General features: G+C 34.0%; 3 protein-coding genes across 17 annotated transcripts; all 3 read right to left on the minus strand.

The window, feature by feature from the left end:
• Positions 1–1,173: 1,173 nt before the first annotated feature.
• On the minus strand, positions 1,174–3,193 carry LOC114190108 (monooxygenase 2-like). Of its 2 annotated transcripts, none has more exons than XM_028078877.1 (6): positions 2,964–3,193; positions 2,737–2,883; positions 2,552–2,623; positions 2,272–2,434; positions 1,923–2,151; positions 1,174–1,833 (listed from the first exon to the last, which is right to left on the minus strand). In XM_028078877.1, exons 1-6 carry the CDS (start codon positions 3,041–3,043, stop codon positions 1,289–1,291), a joined length of 1,236 nt encoding a protein of 411 aa, XP_027934678.1. In that variant the 5' UTR covers positions 3,044–3,193; the 3' UTR covers positions 1,174–1,288. The 2 variants fall into 2 exon arrangements, with proteins under 2 accessions (XP_027934678.1, XP_027934677.1); XM_028078876.1 differs by having other exon boundaries at positions 1,174–1,836.
• A 636-nt stretch (positions 3,194–3,829) lies between these two features.
• Positions 3,830–13,318, minus strand: LOC114190128 (RNA-binding protein 39). 14 transcript variants are annotated; one of them, XM_028078907.1, is made up of 15 exons: positions 12,312–12,493; positions 9,614–9,692; positions 9,421–9,449; positions 9,155–9,236; positions 9,009–9,065; positions 8,372–8,427; positions 7,114–7,345; positions 6,727–6,810; positions 6,421–6,495; positions 5,768–5,854; positions 4,973–5,037; positions 4,657–4,891; positions 4,489–4,577; positions 4,281–4,395; positions 3,842–4,193 (listed from the first exon to the last, which is right to left on the minus strand). In XM_028078907.1, coding segments are annotated over exons 3-15 (1,221 nt in total). In that variant the 5' UTR covers positions 9,423–9,449; positions 9,614–9,692; positions 12,312–12,493; the 3' UTR covers positions 3,842–4,151. The 14 variants fall into 14 exon arrangements, 13 of the variants coding, with proteins under 13 accessions (XP_027934700.1, XP_027934699.1, XP_027934708.1 ...); XM_028078909.1 differs by lacking the exon at positions 12,312–12,493 and adding an exon at positions 10,231–10,347; XM_028078910.1 differs by lacking the exon at positions 12,312–12,493 and adding an exon at positions 10,231–10,347 and having other exon boundaries at positions 9,421–9,459.
• Positions 13,319–13,965: 647 nt separating this feature from the next.
• LOC114192546 (translation initiation factor IF3-1, mitochondrial) lies at positions 13,966–19,662 on the minus strand. Its single transcript, XM_028082298.1, has 8 exons — positions 19,332–19,662; positions 19,100–19,196; positions 18,569–18,639; positions 17,938–18,036; positions 16,795–16,848; positions 16,047–16,115; positions 15,334–15,399; positions 13,966–15,213 (listed from the first exon to the last, which is right to left on the minus strand). The coding sequence occupies exons 1-8, from the start codon at positions 19,524–19,526 to the stop codon at positions 14,410–14,412; spliced, it is 1,455 nt and encodes a 484-aa protein (XP_027938099.1). The 5' UTR covers positions 19,527–19,662; the 3' UTR covers positions 13,966–14,409.
• Positions 19,663–21,093: the final 1,431 nt, after the last annotated feature.

Genomic DNA, 21,093 nt, shown 5'->3' on the forward strand with positions numbered 1-21,093 from the left:
TTCAGCAACATGTGTCTTCATATTTCTTTAAAATCATAATTATACACTTGCTATAATTGTAGTTACGGACTTAACAATCTATAAATGTTTCAAACTATATAATTCATAATGCAATGTTTCGAAATATACAATTCTTAATGTAGTTTTGCATTACGGGTTGTATAATTCTGAACGCATACGAATTGTGAAATTTGAAACATACATTTTATGTTTATCATCGTTGATTTTTATCTTCTTTTTTGTACTTTATATTATTATCATCTTTTTATTTATTTTAATGAACACTTGTGAATTATTTTTATGGTGAAGGTGGAAGAAGATGATGAAGTGGAGGTGGAAGTGGAAGAAGAAGATGAAACGGAAGTGAAGATAGAGATGGAACGGAGGTGAGCGAAAATAAGTGGAGGAGAAAAAAAAGATGAAGGTAATTTGACTGCTTACCCTGTTTATGGTTTCAGAAAGAAGATAGGGAGGTGCAAGAAGAAATTTCCAAATAGATAAAGCAAATTTTCAAAATTTGCTCTTCTCCAAATTTGTCATGGTAACACAAAAAATGAGAATTTCTTTTCTTTTTCCTGTAAACTTTCCTCTCAAATGTGTAGAAAACATTTTGAAAATCAAACATAATCAATGTATATTACATGAGATATAATTGATTATATGTAAATATATTTGATTTAAAATTAGAATATCATAAACCACCAAATATTATAATAATAAATAAAATATTTCCAATTTTAATATTTTATTAAATATTTAATTATTAATCTCACAAGAAAAAAATAAATTAACTTAACTAAATTTTAAATTAAAGTATTATACATTTTTGAATTGACATGCAATATATACAAATTAAATATTCATAAATATGTTTTATTATAATAATAATAAATAATAAAAATATGATTGATAAAATAAATTCAGTATTTTGTTGATATATGTTTTATGTTAAAAATAAATACGTAATAAAAAATATTAAAACAATAATGAAAATAAAATAAATCAATTTAAACTTATTTTAATAGACTTTTATAATAAATACAATCATTTTATTTATAAAAAGTATATCATAATTAGTATTTTAATTTAAATTTGATTTAAACTTATTTAATATTTTTGAAAAAATATTTTATTTAAATTATTCATTTTTTAAATCATAAATCATTTTAAATATATTAACACACAAATCAAATTCATTTCATTACCTCAATCAAATTCACTTCATATCTTTCTATCATTCTCAACCTCACCTCACACCTTTATTTCCATCTTACAAACCACACAAGTCCTAAGAATTCTTTAGTTTCCCACAATCATAACCTGACATTTTGAACAACTGAATGGCTAAAAACGAAGCCAAAATCTTGTCCCTTAAAAAACTAACCACATTGGACTCAGCTTGCTGAATAGAACCAACCACATAAGCTGTAGCAGTGACATTAATGCTTCTCCATCTTCTCTCCTTTGCATATTTCTTCAAACTTTCTTCAATCTTCTTCTGTTCTTCCTCTTCCTCTTCTTCTTCTTCTTCATTCTCTTTGGAAAATGCCTCAGCTAAGCACCTTGCTAAAACAACCCCATCTTCCAATGCACAACACCCTCCTTGACCAAGGTCTGGAGTCATGGGGTGGAAAGCATCTCCACCAACACAAACATTGCCTCTGCTAACATTCCCCATCATCACTTCCCAGGGATTCCTATATCTCAATGGAGATAATAGAAATGCATCCTCTTCAGTTTTTTCTATGTACTGTCTAACATCACTTGGCATATTCTCAAGCTTCTTCAACACATACTGTTTCAGTTTGGCAGGATTCTCTTCTAGCTCTTTTTCTACTTCACAAAACAGTGAACAAGTAAATAAAATATGACAATGGTATGAATGATGTTAAATGTAATTAGATATGTATTTGAAAATTCACCTTGGCTGGTTGGTGTCCAAGTGAAAAACCAGTAAACAGCTTCCTCATCACAAGGAATAACACCAGCTCTGAAACCTTTGCCAAAGTACTGCATGAAATTGGGTTCTAACCTGTGACTGTTGTTGACCTCTGCACAACCTCTGATTGCATATCTCCCGGTAAAAGAGGCCTTCTTGAACCCTAGCCACTTTGCCACCATGGAGTTCACTCCATCGCACCCAATCAATACCTTTTTCAATTGCAAACATTCATGTGTCAATTCAAGTTCATTGACTTGGATTCATAATTGTTGCTTGCTTCTCATACAAGGTTATTTTATGGACATTGGTATGTCTCACATAATATTTACCTTGGTTTTGATGCTTGTCCCATCAGCAAGATGAAGTATCTTATAGAAGCCAGATTCCTCGATGCCAACAACTTTTGAGGAGTATCTGATGGTGCCTCTTGGAAGCTCATTGACAAGGGCTTCCAACAATGACTTCCTTTTAACACAACGAATTTCAATATCTCTGCAGCATCACAGAAACACTAACCATAGTAAGAATTCGGAACAGATTTGACAACCATGGTCTCTTCAATGAATATAAACTGAACCCAAAAGAATAAAACTAGAGAGGTATACTTACTTCTGATTTCCTGTTGCTCTGAAAGGTATGGCTGCTGTTTGTTGGCCTGTAACCAATGAAGTGGTGACAATCCTGCAGTCCAATTCCAGTAGTTTAGTTTACAGAAGAATGAAAGTTTTTTTTTTTTTTTTGGAAAAAAAAAATACTGAGAGAAAAGTTTAAAAGGTGTGGATGCATGTATATACCCATTGAGCTGGAGATGTTGGTGGCGGAGGATGTCTCCAACACCGACAGCATCCAAAGCCTTCCAAGCATTTTGCCATATGGACAAAGCAAAGCCAGTGACCCTCAAACTGTCCGAAGATTCCAACACCAAACTTGAGATGCCCAACCTGTGAATATAAATGAAACATAAAGTAATAATGAAGACATAGAAAAAATGGTTTGAGAGCGAAGGAAGTGGAAAAGATACCTGTGAAGTCCTAAGGATGTTGTGAGGCCAGCAATTCCAGCTCCCACAATCACAATATCTTCCACTAATTCTCTTTCCATTACTAATTCTCTTTCTCTCCCTTGAATTGGATCCAGTGATACCGATAAATAGTATTTATATGTGTGTATTTGTACGAGGAGGGTGGGGTGGTTAGGGTGGGGTGATGAAAGAGATACGTAAGATGTGAGCGTATTTGAGGGGAAGGAAGTGAGAAGGTAGTAGTGTTGGGTATTATATTATTAGCTTGGGGGCATTATGATGTAACGTCGTCATGCAGTGTGTCACACTCCAATAGGGGCAATTTAATGAGAATATAGAATTTGAGTTGGAATGAATGAATAAATGATTGATATGATATTCTTGTTTGACAAGAAAAATATCACTTAATTTTTAATTAGTTACATATATTTTTTTACTATGATTTATAAATGAAAATAGTAAAACAGAGTTTAATTTTCTCACTTGCCTGAAATACTTTTTCATATAACATTCACACATAACTTATTTCTTACTCTCGCTACTCTAATTAAACCCCTTGTTTACTCCATGCTTTAATGTTGCAGTATTCATTTTAATTTACACTGTATGGTATTCATTTTTAAGTTTTAAAAACAAGATTTAATGAATACGTAGTTACAATTTTTCATCCGAGGATTTACTGAGTTCAACCAACTGATTATAAGTTGTGACATTTAATTCGAGTTCGAGTTCTGTTTAAACTAGGACCGCATTTTTATATGTTATTTCCTTAGCTTTAAAATATTTATTAAACTTTTTGTTACTCTTGTGATTCTTTTTTAGTGGAAACAGAGGAAGTAAAAATATAAAATAAAAATAGACAGTAGTTAGCAAAAATGTACTAGTGACCGAAACATGTTGACCAACCGATTATGGGGGTTCCTTTCAGGCTTATGCCACAAAGAAAGTGAGAATACATCAAAACTGTGATTGGCATCAGCCGAAGTAGAATTACATCAATGTTTGTAGCATCAAAAAACCCTTGTTCCAATCAATACCACTGCCAAGCCACAACAGTAATACTGTAACAGACTCTTATAGAAAACCAACACCCCAAAAAATTATGCAAGTTTTATAAACAGCACCTTTTAGCCAATCCAAGACAAGTAAAAGCTGTTATATAATTCTGAAGATGATTATTTCATCAGTTTATCTGCTGTCTGGGAATTTATCCTCGTATGACTGAGGCACCTGCCAGCATAAACAGGATTTAAGATGTTCATCAATTTTGCGGATATTCAAAAAATAAAATAGAGGAATAAAGGCGATGAAATGTACCATGAAGCTCGCAGTGATCATCTTCCCAGCAAACCATCGTCCGTGCAAGGACCGCTGAGCACTTATTGCAGAATGGGTCTCTTCAAAACGTAAGTAGACAAAACCAGCACTCTTCCTGATGATCATTAAAATAATAAATACATGAAAACGCCACAAACTTGTAGTCTCACAATTAAAAGATGAGCACAATGATTACTAGTTTACTCACTTATCAACATATATGTGTCTTAACGTCCCAAACTTAGAGCATTCTGCTTCAACATCTTCTTTAATATCCAAATCAAAATCTGGTTCAGTCTACAGCACATCAAGCCCGTATATTATTAGACAAAAAAATATGAAACAAAAATACAAAGTACAGGTGCAATGTAACCACCTCGTCCTTGGGATCAAACATGTTCTTTAACATTAAGCATTCACTTGGAACACCGATTGTATCAATAGTAGGAATTGTAGCCATGGGAATTTGGAGACCTCCACCTGCCAACCCAGATACTGCAGGAATAGAAGAAAGGGGAGAACCCGCGGGCACAGCTCCAAGTATGTTTCCTGTTGCTGGTAGATTAAGACCTGTGTTGTTGACAACAGAATTACCCAGGGAACCAACCATGCTGTCAAGAAATGCACGAGTGAGATAATGATTATTAATATTGATCTTCACATGGTAAAAGCCAAAATGGCAGGGGACAAACCTTGATGCAGTGCCACTACGATCCAACTTCTGCATTAGTATTGCTCGAGAACATGCATTCAAGGACTGAAAATTTCAGAACGGTCAGCTAAAACAGTGAGACTTCTAATCAACAAATAAAATTAAAAAAAAAGTACCAACAACAAATTTTCAAAACAGAAATCAATATTTTGGTGAAGATAATTCACATCCATCGTCGTTTATTGAATATCAATATCATTGTAATTCTGTATTTGTCAAAAGAAATAGGGAGAGGAGGAGGGAGACTTCTTTCGGGTGCAAAAGAAAATTTCGATATACTTCAATTTAAAGCACTATATTAATATAATCCGCTGAAGAAGCAGGGTCTAAATTCAAACCTAGTAATCACTTACAGCAGACCATTTGATAATATAATTTTCGAAGTTACTAAGATTAAAAAACACTACAACAAAAATAATCCAATCTTCCAATATTCAGATTTCAGAACATGAAACACCAATCTTTCAGGTTTAAAACATGTGAAGTATTTAGCTAGCACTAGTTCCCAAGTAATAATCTCAGAATACTCGTTCAAGTTCCTATATATATTGGAAATGAAGTTTAGATTACACCAGCACAAAATAATAGAGCACTCAAATTCAATTACAGTATAACCACACCACTGGAATGTGATTAATCTGTTATGAGATGTGACTGCTTCAACTTAGACTGCTTGGTGGAGTTCCATGTTGGCTTTATAAATATCAGGGGGATGCGTAATTTAGTAAAATTTCAATAGTTCATAACCAATTTTCTTCAGAAATAGATTACTTACCAAGCCAACTCCTTCATCATCATCATCAAAATCACCAGTATTTCCTCCAACCTCTTGCATTCCAGTTTGATCAGTAACAGCCGATACCTAATTCATTCCAGATTGATCAGTAACAGCAACTGAAAGTTTACATACAGATAAATAAAGTGAAGTTCAAATGAAAAACAAAAACCCCAAAGATATACATTCCTTGGTCTTACGGTTCCTGTTTTACTTCTAGCACTATTCTAGTACAATAATACATTACCCTAGCCCGAGGTAACAAAAATGAGTACAAACTACAAGACTTTGCCCATCCTAAGTAAAATAAAATCTCCAAGATTCACTAACTGGAAAAATAAATTCTTTCGAAGGATAGCAACTTAGCATATAAAAGGTATAAGGGTTCAATCAAGACTCCATCAGTTCAGCAACCTAACTGCAAGAATCAGAAAGCATGACTACTCAACTAGTTTGCTACACACAGTCTATGCATTCAGTTAGATGTAGCACAAGATCAAGATACAAAATTAACAAGAATCAGAATGCATGACTACTCAACTAGTTTTCAACTATTCACATTGTACAAAATTTAATAGGACCCAAAATTATAAAGCCTAATTTTCGTAAAAGAAGATCTACCAAACTTAAATTTATGAACAATTCAACAGTACCTTGATTGTTCTACCACCAATCTCTAATTGACCATTCAAGCTCTGAGCATTTCTGGCATCTTCAAGGCGTGCAAACTACAGTAAACAGTTTAGTTAACCTACATAGTTGGAAAAGGTGCAGCTTGCTAAAAGTATTATGGTAAAGCTAGTAGTATGATAGCATCAGAACCCAGTAGCAACTTCATTCATGAGTAGATCATGACTCCAGTGGGTCCCTAGGGAAGTTCTATTTTGGTTTAAATGCAATAGAAGTTTCCACGTAGAGTGAGCAATTGCCTAATTATTGCTACTAGATACAAAATTCACCTGTACAAAGCCAAAACCTTTGCAGTGCCCACTTTCATCGAGAGGCAGCTGGACTAGCTCAACCTGACCAAATGCTTCAAATACCTATACAATTTAACAAAGGAGTTTAAAAGAATAAAACAATCGATTGGAATGTGCACTATTTATCAAACCGCAAACGAAAGAAAAATATTGACTATCAAGTAATCAGAAAGAAATGTAACATTAGGAAAGGAAGAAGCAAGGGAAAAAGAAAAGGAGCAGATAATTTATCAGTTAAGGGAGTGACCTCATTCAACTATTGCATTGCATCATAAGTTGAAGACCCTTTTAAGTCAACCAGTTCTAGAAACTCATTCACAAAAATGCACCAATAATTTTCCAAGGACAAAATAAACAAGTGATCACCTTACGAATATCAGCTTCACTCATACTGATATGCAGATTCCCAACATAGAGCCTTCTTGCTCCCCCAGAATAAGGACCTATAAGTCCAGTGGATCCACCAACAGCTGTTGTGGACTGAACCAAATTCTTTTCTGCTTCTGACGGCTTCACCATCACTGGTTGACCAAGGAGAGGTTGGCCTGAAAGTGCAATTGCCATTGGGACAGACATGACATCATAAAACTCAATATACCTGCATAAAAGAAAGCATTACACAGCCATATACAAATCCAAAAAAGATGAGGTTTACACCGTCTACCTTAAAATATATACAACAATTGACAAAGTGATTATAATTATTGACCTGGTCACGTTATAATGTAAATACAAACCCTGGTCTTTATATGCATCATAAAACGGAAAATAACAAGGACTGTTATCATGGTAGAGATTTATACCTTTAGGCATCAGATTGATAGATAGCTGTTTATAGCCAGTTAGGTGTGAATTAGTGAGGGAGTTTAAACCTAGTCCGAGGCTGCTACCACAGTGGCTCGGCATTCAGGATCTAGGGTTCATCAATAAAAATCATTCTTTTTTGGATCAAACAAGTTCTATCACAGATATACTTTCACACATACATGTATGCGTGCATACGTACATATGCAGGAGAACATTAGGAAAGAACATTAAAGGAGTTAATTTATACCATCACTGTCTTATGGACCTTTGTGAAAGATTAAAACACTGATGTAGACTCGAAAGACTCCTTCTACTGACCTACAGGAAGTGAGAAGCACACTCAACCATGAGAGCGCTTCCTAAACTACTAATACAAGCTTTTCTGAAAAAGTAAAATTCTCGCTCACAAATTTTCAATCAAGTCTGTCCTTAAAAAGACTACAAAGACATCCTTAACAATTCTCCTAATTGATAAAATAAAAATAAAGATATCCCTAATTAATAGGATCTTGGCATAAATTTGTCACGGTCCACAACACTAGGAGCCCTCTAAGACTGAAAAATCGAGGTTAGATTCTCTAATACTCACGTCAGATTTCTTCACAAAAATATCAGGTCATATATTTGTTCAATCCTAAGTTAATGTTCACAGAATTCATAAAAAAATAATTTAGACCAATTCTAAGTTGTACAAACTCGAACAAATCAAAGATTAGGTGCAATTGTTAACTCTCCTTCCATTTGATGTTGCTTTTTTCATACATAACTAAGAGGTACAAAGTTAATTTAGTTCAGATCACGGTTGTCTTGTGCTTACCCAACACCCTTAGAACGCCTTGAATTGCGGTCCATAATCAAACGAACATCTCGTACCTTGAAATAGTAAACTAGATATGTCAATGAAATATATGTCGAAAAACTCCAACTTTTTGCAAAGTATAAAGAAAAAGGGAAGGACGGGGGAGGGAAAAACAAGACACACATAAAAAAGGTACAAATTTAAATCTGGTACAGCTAACAATGCAAAACTATATACACTATCTGTAAGTAATAAGGTGACACATCATTCGAACGTAATTTGACATGCATATTGCAGTTTACATTTTCTTAACATGAGGTACCATAGGATTTATTGATGTGCATAATTCATTACACTATCAAGGAATTAAAACAAATTTATGTCATTAAGAAGAATAGATTTGCTTCTGAAACTGTCAGAGAAATGCATTACATGCCTCTGAGATTTATTTCATCTGGCAATCTCTTGTTTGTTCTCTTACATTATTTAAGGGAGACAAGGATCTATTACAATAAAAATGTCAAAAGGAAACAAACAGTTTTTCAATAATTGTTCCAGAGTTCACTCTCATGTATTAAACTACAAATCAAACCCAGCTACAGTAGCATAGGAAAGCAATTTTGTTGTTAGCAAACAAAGTGAAATATAGTATGACCTTGCCAGCCCTTGAGAAGAACTCGTATACATCTCTTTCATCAGCTTTCAGAGAAATCTGTGAAAATGTTTTGAAGATTAGATCTGGCAATTAATGAAGTATTAGAAACAGATCATGTGATTGCCTTCCAGCTATATTTGGAATACCTGATAGGCGAACACAGTTCTTTGATCTCTTTCAGGATCAGCATCAGGTTGTGTAGCTTCTTCCTTTTTCTCTTTATGTCGCCTACAATATGATAAAAGGACAAAATTATAGCCCAAGTTGTTGGGATGCATGCAATCTCTTTATAGCAGTTCAGATTTGAAAATAATGATAACATATATTTAACAAACTACTGCATAAACCATATTTCCCAACACAAAATTTTCATGTTCCTTAAATTCGCAACATGGCAGCAAATGGTCTTTACATGTATAAAGCCCCCACGTGAACACAGGCCTGCAGGGAACTAAATTAAGTTAACATGAAATCCCCAGGTAACAGGTTTTAATTTATGACTTTACTTCTTGAACTAAAAAAAGAATCAAACCCGTGGATTGATGGAAACGGTAATTAAAGGGGAATGAATGTCATCCAATTGCTATTAACACGAGATTTTGTACCTTCTATAAATAAAACAAAATCTTATATTGAAACAGCATCACCAACTTGGATTGATGGCAGTACGAGAGAGTGAGGGACCTAATTGCATTAAGTTGAAACCTGTTAAAAGCTTATATATACCGAGTAAGAGAACCATAAGCATAAAGTGAATGCAACCTTTATAATACACAAAATCTAGTTTTATATAGGACATGACTAGTGATGTGATTAAACAGAAGGAAAGAATCAACAGCAACAGGACAGCATAGTACATAAAAAAACCATCCTACCCATGCAATCGGTAAATCGATAGAATCCAATAATATAAAACATAAAGGCCTTTAATCACATTGATCAAAGCAAGGTGCCAGTGATGTGAACAAAAAAATTAATGTTGCAATGGAGCACCCAGTTCTGGACATGAACAACAGAATTGCTGGACTCTATCTGATGGTAGATTTTAAACTAGTTCTTGGGACTTTATCTGATGTTTAAGGCTAGAGCATTTTTTTAGTGGACTTCATTCACTCAAAAACCCCATGAACGAATTGATATAACAAAATTGAAAAGCTATGAAATGCAGAACTTTCTAAATCTAATATTTCCCAAATTAATCACAGTGACACCAATCTATTACATGCAGTGACAAAAACTGTGATCAACATGTAGCCAAATGAACATTGGTTTTGTCCACAGGCATCAGAAGATGAATTGCTTCTCTTAAGCATTGCCCATTACTCCATCACCAGCATTTCTGCAACAGAATAAATGCAATTAAGCAACTAATTTCAAGAGGGAAGGATTATAAACAGCATGGCATCACCGCCACCACTACAACGACCATTCAAACAATGAATGGTTACAATGCATACTTTCAAATAGATTCTGGGAGGTGGAGAAACTTTTGAAACCAATGACCTAAGGCTCCAGTACCTCGGCAAAGATCATTTGATGACCTTTATACCATATCCACGTGTTCCTAGAAACTAACATTCAATATTCAGAAGCTATAATGCTGTTAAACAGCACAACTAACTATATGCAATTAAAAAACCACCATTCTCAAATCCAGATAAGATATTATAATCAATGCAAACAGTAAAACAAACCTACAACGATCCTCAAAATAGAGATGAGAGACAAGAGAATAACCTAGTTCACAAACAAAGACAAACTCATGAGCACCAAATGCAAAGAACAATGATGTCAGGTAAAGCAGGACAAAGAATAAACACCATTTATAAAAACGAGTAGGTGATTAAACTTCATAGCCAAGAGGATAACACATTTCTGATCACCTAAGATTAACAGAACTATACTACATATGATAATATATATGAATTTGCATAACTTAAAGTGCATAAAATGGGTTCAACACAAACTAAAAATTAAATAATAAGATTCACCCAAATACCAAGGTCTTGATCTTGGCACAATTGCCTCAGCCTATTAAATTCACCATACTAAATCTAATCAATGACTCAACAAAGCTATTACTGTAAGCATAACTATATCATTGACAATAAGGATTCTGAATATGATAAAATAAATGAAATAGAAGAAAGGAAGTAAATGAAAGAATACGTTAACAAGCAAGTGGACCTGGAAAGCTTATTATGATTAATCTAGGGCGCAGAAACAACTTGTATATTGTATTCTGTTCCCAGACATTAAAATCAATTATAGATAAATTTCAAGGCCACGAATGGGGCTGTCCTAGAACTATGCACCAATGACCATGAGGATCAAACTCCAAATCATTTAGTCAAGTAAATTACAATCCTAAATTGAATTAACAATCTACCTAAAAGTTTAAGCTATATTAAAGAAGTGTGTCTGTGTTCTATATAGTAGTACCTGAGCATGTAATATCACACAGAGTATACGGGAATTAACGGATTAAAAGCAGAAGTGGAAAATGTTACTGTTTCTATATCTACTACTTCGCAACATATCTAAAATTTCAGATTAAAAGAATAACTTATCCCATATTGATATTAAACATAGTCCCCTACCTACAAATTGTTCATGTCACATTTACAGACATGAAATTTAGGAATCACATTTCGACAACGAATATGACGAAGGTGAAGGAGTTTCAAGATTGCATACAACTATCTACAATAGAGTATTTTATACAGAAAGCCAAAGGAATTTTAGGATCTATTTGGATGACGAGCTTCTCCACAAGGATTTCTAGGAGAGAAAAATGAAATTGATTTCTCCTTAAGTTAAAATTAGTCCATGCATAAGCTATATACAAACTCTTTCGTGTAACATCTCCAAACTCTTATTTTTACCTTGTACATAGGTTAATTTAACTCAGAGAAGTCAATTTTATTTTTTTCTTCATATTTTTCTCTCCTAGGAGTCCTTATGAAAAAGTTTGTCCAAACATACTCTGGTCATCATTAATTAAGTGGCTTTCAAGTCAGTGATATTTGTGCATCCTTTTCATGTCCAATGCTCTGCTAAAGGGAAAATGGGAATACTGTTTACGTATATATCACACAGCATGCCCGTCAGACAGAGGAGGTTAACTCTCTAGATGAGATGAAGCAGAAAATAAATCATTATATACATAATCCCTGTTCACAATGGATGTAGGAAGTCAATAGGAAACAAAAATCTAGGGTAGCTAGATAACAATCACAGACAAAATTATGGATAATCTACCACAGCAGCTAAAATTAATAAAACTTTAACGTGAAAGAATACCTGCTTTCTCTAATCCGTTCCCTTGTTTCCCTCGCCCTTTCTCTGTCTCCGAAATCCTTATCCCGGCTTATTTCTCTGTCTTTATCAAGAATTGTTTCTCTGTCTCTGTCATCCAGATCACTCCGATGCCTTTCGGATCTACTTCTGCTGCGGTGTTCCTGCTCACTCTCACTTCCTCGGTCCCTTCTATCCCTTTCTTGGTCGCGCTCGCGATCTCTCTCTCTCTCCCTACCTCTCTTCCTATCATTATTCTCGTGGTCTCTGTCCCTATCCCTCTTCCTATCCCTACTGCCCCCAGAGCTTCTGTGCTGATCTTTCTCCTTCTCTCCATCTCTGTACTGCAAACCGTGACGAGAGGAGCTTCTTTCTCTCTTCCTCTCATAATGGCGGGAATCCTCTCCAGATTTTGAATGCCTGGCATGGAGTTCAACGTCTTCGTCATCCTTCTCACCACTCTTATGCTTAGAACTCCGACCATGCCCTCTCTCTTCAGACTTCACACTTCTATCACTACCATTAGCCCTATGCTTCTCCTTCTTAACTTCAGCATTTTCAACTGCTTTCTCTAAATACTCATACTCGTCAAAATCCATCGTAACTCTACTTATCAAATTCCACCAGTGTATTACACAGCTCGTTTTGGTCAAAATCTGCAAAACTAATTAAATTAATGGTGTGGAATCGTTGGTGGGAATGCATAACAACTGAATGGGAACCTAATTGGAAAAGCGAATGATAAGAAAATAAGATTAATAATAATAAATAACCCTATTGAGCGAAGCAATTGCAAGTTCGAAGCGTTAGGGTTTGCGTGGCGAAATCTGAAAACTGAACTTCGAATACAGCAGAAGAGAACGCACACAAACACTCTTCGATAGGTCTCTAGTTGCTGCGCTTTATCATTTGCCAATATCAAACTCAAAACCTTCCCTCGTTCTCTCTTCTAAACAGAATCAAAAATGTGGGGTGGAATATGCAGTTTTACAGTTATACTTAGGCTGCATAATACGCAGCAATTAGTACTATTATTTTCTGCTAATTTTAATTAACTATTTATTATTATTCTCATTAACGTCTAATATGGACGGAGTTTGAGCCGTTAAAAAATAGGGCTTTTGGAAACTCAGTCCAGCTCAGCTCCCACTTCCTGAAGCCCAACAAGGGAATTACTTCTCACACTCCCCTTTCCACTACTCACTCAATCCCTACTTTTTATGGTATTTCACAAGATAACAAATAAATTCTATAATTGGTTAAAATTTATTTAACTATCATGCAAATCTTGTAACGGGTTATCTGTGAATTTCGGAATTTAATTTCGTGCATTTATAATTATTTCGAAAGTCTTCATAAATTCCTTTCGAAAATAAAGCTAAAATGATTCAATACTTTTGAAACTAGTAACGAAAAAATAAAAACATTTCTATAGACAAATTTTCACACTTTTTTGTTGCTATTCGAAAACATATCCACCAAATCCCGATGATTAATTTGAAGTTTTAGAGAATTATTAATTTAAATTGACGGGACTACCAGATTTATGCAATAAAAATATTGCTGAAAAGATACTGAGATTAATTTTCATATTCTCTTAACATAAAGTTTGTTAAATTATTAATCAATTAAAAATCACCACAGATATAACATTAAAATAAGTATTACAATGTTAATAACTTTATTCGTAGGAAAGAATGATTATTAAACAAACAGATCAAAACTTCCAGTGATGAGTGGATAGAAAAAATTCCACGTCTCTACCGTTAGATAAATAAACAATCCAAAATTGTTCTTCCATTCTAATACTACCAACATCAGATGATACAAAATTCCCACCAGACAAGGTCATCTGAGGTAAATAAAATACAGCTGCAAGCACTTTGTGGGGAAGAATTTCACCCATCGCCTCATTTTCTAAAGAGTGTAATGTAATGTGTCACTGCACCAGATTTGTACTTCAAATATATGAACCATCCTATGTAGGTCAACTTTGATACAACCATACTCTATTTGAGTTGCTAACATTCCTTATTTGTTGAATGCTATTGACTTTGATACACCTTGTGTTTGAGGGCATTTTGGAGGACTAAAAATGTCACAACTAGAAGGTCTTTGGAGAATTAGGAGCATTGGGATGCTTGGGGATGCCATCATTTGATGCACTGAAATTGCCATAACTGGGTCTTGAGGTATTGGGAGCACCAGCATGATTGGCATAACCCCCATTTGGACCTCTAAAATTGCCATAACCAGGTCTAGGGGTATTAGAAGCATTTGAAGGATGATTGTGGATATTCTCACGGGAAGGCATTGAGTGTCTTGATCCAGGAGGAGTGAAAGCTTGCCTGTTATTCTCTATTCTGGTATCAACATTAACATTCCCCGGCGCTTGCCTTGGCCGATTCCAATTCGGCGGCGGCGGCGGTGGCCTGAATGTGTCTCTTGTTCCAGGACCTTGGTAATTGTTCATACCTGGATTATTTGAGGTTTGCTGGAATCTGTTTCTTGGCTCTACTCTTTTGTACCTATTTTCAGTCTCAGCAGGAGGCACTTGTGCCTTAGATTGGACGTTGTTTTCACCTTGAGGATTAGTTCTCCTATACCTGTTTTCAGACACAGGAGGAGATACTGGATCATTACTTCTTGACAGAAAGGGTGATTCTGCAGCATCAGAGGGGTCTTCCTCCGTTTCAAATCTAGATTCTGCATGACTCTCATATTCAACAGAATCACTAGGATTGGCTGTTGAAGTCTCTGCATTACCTTCCTGAGTCACAGTATTTGCTGCATTATGAAATTTTTTCCCACTTTTCTTCGCAGCCCCAAACTTAATGTGTCTGACGATCATATATGCATCTTTTTTTGCCATAAATGGTCCACTTTCCACAACGCACACATCTTCCAGCTGCAAATAAATTTTAACATGTAGAATGAAGGGTTTGTAGAGAAAAGGTATAAAAGAAAAAAACATTAGATATAGTTCAGGCAGAAAAAAACCAGAACAAAGTAAGAATCATCATCATACCAGAGCAATGAAAGGAGAAAATAATGCTGTCAAGTCCAGATTTTCTTTGCTTGATGATACCTTGCACTGTTTTAAATAGACAAAAAACAGTCATATTTCTGAGAAATCAGTCACCAACTCAGTACATGATACACAGTAACTCATACATCCGTTTAGAAACAGGAAGGATTTCGTCCCCTATCAGTATCCATTATGTTTTTTTTTAAATAAATATTACAATATGCTATACTGTTAAGCTATGTGATTTTCTGAAATATATGATTAACAAATATGTCATCACCCCCTTTTGCATCCTAATATGTCAATTGTTGGTTTTGCTTCGTCAGTTCTCTATTTTTTTTAATTTTATGATAAGTAGTTCAACTTAGCCATTATACTCCTAGTTTGTCATTTTTTTCTACTGCACCAATATCACCTAAAGCTATATTTAAATTTTCACTCTGAAGTTAACATTTAATATATATTTAAATGTATATTTTCCTTTTAATATAATACATGTATTGCATAACCTGTGTCATATATTTTTAGTAATAAAGTAGTAATAGTACTTTAAAGAAATTAATTGATTAGAAATGACAACAATATACGTGCAAAAATTAATCCCATAAAAGAATATTAATATTTTAATATTTAACTTACAATTACAACATTGTTCTTTGAATACTGTAGAGACAATATAGAAATCTAATTCAAAACCAAACAGTAGAGAGTACCTTCACTCGATAACCCTTCTCCATTAACTTTCTAACCATATCTGCTTTGTTCTTCAGGTCCTTTGCTTCCTGAAAACATCAACAGAAGAAATTTCAATCCACCAAAATTTTCCTTTTCCAGAATGAGTTAGTAAAAGATGACTCTCACTCAGAAGTCAGACACCATAGTTAGCCACAATACACACACATATATACAACTGTAAAGACATCTTGCAGGTTCAACATTTCTCCATACAAATTGAAACTTGAATGGCTAATTAATTGCCTTCACCAGGCACTTGTATGACTTAGATGCTAAAAGCCATGGCCTAGTTCGTAGAAAACAAGTACAGAGGAGCTGAAATTGAATAAGATTTAGCCAAGCTGATAAAGCATGCATTCCAGTTCAATTGCATTTCAAACATCAATACCAAAAGGTTGGACCAAAACATTTGTTGCCCTGGCTAAGGTTTGTTTTAAAATAAGGTAAAATTAATTCTAAAGAACATAATTGAGATGTGTATCCAAATTAATCTGTTCCATGGATTTATAACGGGACATGTGCTTTTAATTAAAAAATGTGAAAATCTGATTTTGTATTGCCAGAACAAACAAGGGCTTCCAGCTCACAATTAGAGACCTAGTAAATAATTCTAGAACAAACATGCTACTAGACTTAATTTATAGCAGTAGATAATTTTTATAAGTAATAAGTTTGCCAAAACATTTAAAGGATATAGAAAAATAAAAGGAAATAGAAAAGGCTTACAATTTTTTCAGAAAATCGCACTTCTTTAACATCCTTTCGTATTGTCGTGTCAGCCTGCATTTGTCAGAAAACTGATTAAAAATAAGAATATTACATCTAATAATATAACTACACATTTGTCTTTCACAAGTCACTAAACATGCCATAATAGAATGATGACTACATAAGAGCAACTCAGGCACAAAACTCCCCCCTCTAGAGAGGTTTTGGGAGGATTAATGTAGCAAAGAGTCCGTTTCCAGAACTTAACCTGTGACCTCCAGATCAAAAGGCGATAACCTAACTGCATTTATTCTACCAATCAATAAACCATGAAAAATCTCTTGCTCAGTTGCTCCCATTAAATGTCAAGCAATCACTTCTATTGGGTTTAAGCCAGCACTAATTACCGTTGCACCAAATAATTACTATAAGTAATTAACAAGTAAAGCACCGATTATTTATGAAATATGTTTTTACTTTTAAGAGTACATACACAAAATTGTAATTTTGCTTCGGATCTGACAATGTAAAGATCCAACTTTAGTTCCTAGTATTATATATGGTTTCATTTTTAAACCATTGCTAAAAGAAAGCTGTCTGCATCATAATTAGTATTTGGAATACTGAGAGGAAAGCGCACATTTCACTCAGTTTATTCATTTTGTTGCATGAAAAAACACTCTTGCGGCCTTTGTTTTACCAATAAGTCTCTGAAGAATTTGGATTTCAGTTAGATGTTACAATATCTGGTCTATATGCAGCAAGTAATCTGATTCTTTTACCTATACATATTATAAAGGCCTAGACCTAGCAGAGTCAAATTCTTAACAAGTTGATCTTGACATAGAAAGATGATAAATAAATATGTGCTAGTAATTTGAACAGTATGTAGTGATTTAGGAGCTTTTCATACCCATAATCCCCATTTAAATTCCACCTGACCTTTATCTACTCATATCCAATAACATTGCCAACACGTTGGACATATAATATGGCACATTTATTCTAACAGGGTAAACGCTCATGCAGTCGCACTTCTTTGCTAGCAGAGACTCCTATGTTTGAACATTCCACTATCAAATTAAAATGAGTATGACAAAATATATATATCAACAATGACAACAAAGAAACTTTAAAAGCAACATCCATACTACATTGTACCTTGCTTTTAGCACGGTCCTTTTCCCATTCATGTCGCTTATACATTTCCTTGTGGTAGTCCATAATTTTGCAGACAGGAGGATGAGCACTTTTATCAACCTGTCACATAACCAAATTCTCATATAATAAATGTCAAAAGGGAAAATTCCCGTGTGCTTAGCCCAACCTCCCAACCTTCTTCATGCGAATTCATATGCAAATTGTAATGCTTTATGGATTGACAAATTTGATACATGAGTATATAGTTATCTACCACTAGTCACAAAATATCCCTGTTTTTAAGGATGTGCTGTTCATGATGATGGAATCAATGACTACATAATGTTAGACACACACGTGTTTGTTTCTGCCCCAACTTAAGGCTAGATCTTACAATGATAAAGTCCAGATCCATCATAACAGAATGACTTAAAAGATTACAAGGATGCAAAAATAAATAAATAAATCCTTCCGTAAATGATGATTTTTCATGAAATTTTGTTATCTACTTTAACTCAACTATATTTTGCAGGTATCTCTTGAAAAAATTCTTAATAACTACAATATAAAAATATAAAGTATCATTCAAATTAACAAGGGAAAGCAAGTATCATTCAAATTAACAAGGGAAAGGACAAAAAAAATCATTTACCTCAACTAAATCAAGTTTAAGCGCCTTGGCACGTTCCAATGCTTCAAGCCTTGGTACTATTGAATGATGGCCTGCGTGAACTCATAAATTTAATTGGAAACTCGTACAGTAAATAACACATAAAGCTGATACTACAAGCCCCATGTATTAAATAATAATAATATAGTTCAAATTTGCATTTATGTTTATTTCAGTACTTCAAGTAGAGCTTAAGCCCAAACAAGAATCTAGGCTCAGTTGCAGTTTATATTGGTAGCACTAGTTTAAGCAGGAGAGAACAGCTATCTCATTATGATGCACAACTGTAATATCTTTATCACAAAAATAACTAGGTAGCTTTAACTTCTAGCAATTTTCCATCACAGCAACTCCACGGTTTACTAACGGAGAGAATAAGAGTAAACATTACTACAGATGATTCAAGGACAGTGTAAAAATCATGTATACTAACATTTCATGTAATATTTACTCTTAAAACATTACAAAGTAAACAACCAAACCAGCATCAATTCAAATGGGCAATAGGTTTACCATCATCCACAACAAGCCTGACATAAGGAGCTTTGATTTTCTCATTCATCCGTCGCTCACTTGGATCCTCCTCCTCGTTCCTGTTCTTTACCTGAAACTGAAATCCCACAAAATATAATCAAATTCAAAAGGGTACAAAAGGGTAAAATGATCCATCACAGAGCAACCCAGTTCCAAATACAGAGCAAAGACAGCAACTTTGGCAGTCTCGGCCAATGAAAGTGTGAACAACCTGAACAGGGGCAGCGAAGAACCTCACGGTACTGAAAACGCTGGTGGGTCTGGCATGAAACACGGAATTCGGCCGTGGAATGTCCATATGGCAGGGTTTGGGGGCAGAAGCATGGTGAAGATGAATGTAAGATCGTTGGAATTGGATGCAGAGGGTTCTGAGCTTCGCCTTTCCGATTCGGTGCCACAACGCCATGACCTCAACTGATCAAACGGTTCGATTAACCGTAACTGAGGTTGGTGTTTGTTTAGCACAGAGAGAAGAGGGAGAAGACAACCTCAACGTTTTATGTTATGCCATAGTCGCGTGTTCTGTTCTCTGTAACTAAATTTTTTTTCACTTTTGGGAACCGATTGGGCCTCAATGGTTAATGTTTGGGCCAGTGATCAATATTGCAATTTTATATTCAAATTTTGAATTTTTATTTAAAAGTGACACCATAATTGATTTGTGATTAGGTTTCATAAGATGTTAATTATATGGAAACTTTCATTTCTTTTTTCACTTAGAATTGTGCTGTCAAAAAGTATTTTTTATTTTAGTTGCAATTTTTTCTCAAACAAATGTTTACAGCATTTGATTTGTTTGTAATTGATATTATTTCATGTAACACACCTCTTATCAAGAGGGCCGTGTCAGGTCTGCAGTCCAATACACCCCAACCTTTCACTTCTCAGGCCACACAAGGACCACCAGGTAGGTTGTTGCCGGGGTCGAACCCCAGACCTGACCTTTAACACCCTCTCTTTTCACCAGTTGTGGCCTGAGGGATGAGGAGTTGGGGTGTATTGGACTACAGACCTGACACGGTCCTCTTGATAAGAGGGGTGTTACAAAATGTACCTTGATTTTATGTATCCTCAACTATTCCAATAATTATTGAAAACAACCTTGTAAACTTGGATTCTTATAAACGAGTTTTATGTGTGATTTTTTCTTTCTAAAAGCTTAGGCCACGTATTTTTTTTAATTTGAATAATTATATATCAAATATGTGGACGTGTATTGTTTACCTTTTTTATATAATATAAAATAATAAAATTATAATTATAAATATAAATATAAATATAATATTATAAATTTATTTTAGATAAATTTTATTTATTTGTAAATATTATTTTACTAAAAATGATAATTAAATTTAAAAAAGAAGAAAACTTTAAAAAGTGAAATTTAAAAAAGAAAATCACTTAAAGTAAACTTTGTAAACGGTTAATTATTGAGAGATGGAATTGAAAAAATATATATATATGTATAACAAAAACATTTATTTATGATATATATATATATATATATATATATATATATATATATATATATATATATATATATATATATATATAACTTCTTTAATATATTGGATATAGAAACTTGTGAAGCAGGAGAATTATAAAAATAAGAGAAGAATAAACTTGATTTATGCCCAGGAAGAGAGTTCATTCCATTATTAATGACACCCCATATTTCGTAAGCACACATCTCCATTATTATTTTTTTTTCAAATCTACTCCATCAACGGCCCACAATTCCAACTCTAATTCTTAGTTACATACCCACCAAAAAAACTTCCATTGTAACATCTCACTTAAACAAAATTACATACCTTCCATAAACATAATAAAATACATTATATGAATTAATTAATTTTTAAACAAGATTTAAATTTAATTACCACATTGTCCATTATTTTTCATGCACTTATTTATATTATACTCTTATTAATATTATTTATAAATTTTATTTATATAATTATATTGATGTG

The sequence above is a fragment of the Vigna unguiculata genome, chromosome 7 (genome assembly GCF_004118075.2).
Source record: "Vigna unguiculata cultivar IT97K-499-35 chromosome 7, ASM411807v1, whole genome shotgun sequence".
NCBI lineage: Eukaryota > Viridiplantae > Streptophyta > Magnoliopsida > Fabales > Fabaceae > Vigna > Vigna unguiculata.

What these genes read in the sequence shown, in the direction of transcription:
- LOC114192546 (XM_028082298.1), bottom strand. Translation starts at nt 19,526, where the DNA reads ATGGCGTTGTGGCACCGAATCGGAAAGGCGAAGCTCAGAACCCTCTGC. An exon ending in CAGGCTTGTTGTGGATGATG is followed by an intron (nt 18,640 to 19,099) that starts GTAAACCTATTG and finishes GAGTTCACGCAG; the next exon opens with GCCATCATTCAATAGTACCA. An exon ending in TTTCTCCTTTCATTGCTCTG is followed by an intron (nt 15,214 to 15,333) that starts GTATGATGATGA and finishes ATTTATTTGCAG; the next exon opens with CTGGAAGATGTGTGCGTTGT.
- LOC114190128 (XM_028078899.1), bottom strand. Translation starts at nt 12,904, where the DNA reads ATGGATTTTGACGAGTATGAGTATTTAGAGAAAGCAGTTGAAAATGCT. An exon ending in GAACTGTGTTCGCCTATCAG is followed by an intron (nt 9,066 to 9,154) that starts GTATTCCAAATA and finishes ACATTTTCACAG; the next exon opens with ATTTCTCTGAAAGCTGATGA. An exon ending in TCTTCTCAAGGGCTGGCAAG is followed by an intron (nt 8,428 to 9,008) that starts GTCATACTATAT and finishes TACTATTTCAAG; the next exon opens with GTACGAGATGTTCGTTTGAT.
- LOC114190108 (XM_028078876.1), bottom strand. Translation starts at nt 3,043, where the DNA reads ATGGAAAGAGAATTAGTGGAAGATATTGTGATTGTGGGAGCTGGAATT. An exon ending in CAACATCTCCAGCTCAATGG is followed by an intron (nt 2,624 to 2,736) that starts GTATATACATGC and finishes ATTGGACTGCAG; the next exon opens with GATTGTCACCACTTCATTGG. An exon ending in GGACAAGCATCAAAACCAAG is followed by an intron (nt 2,152 to 2,271) that starts GTAAATATTATG and finishes CAATTGAAAAAG; the next exon opens with GTATTGATTGGGTGCGATGG.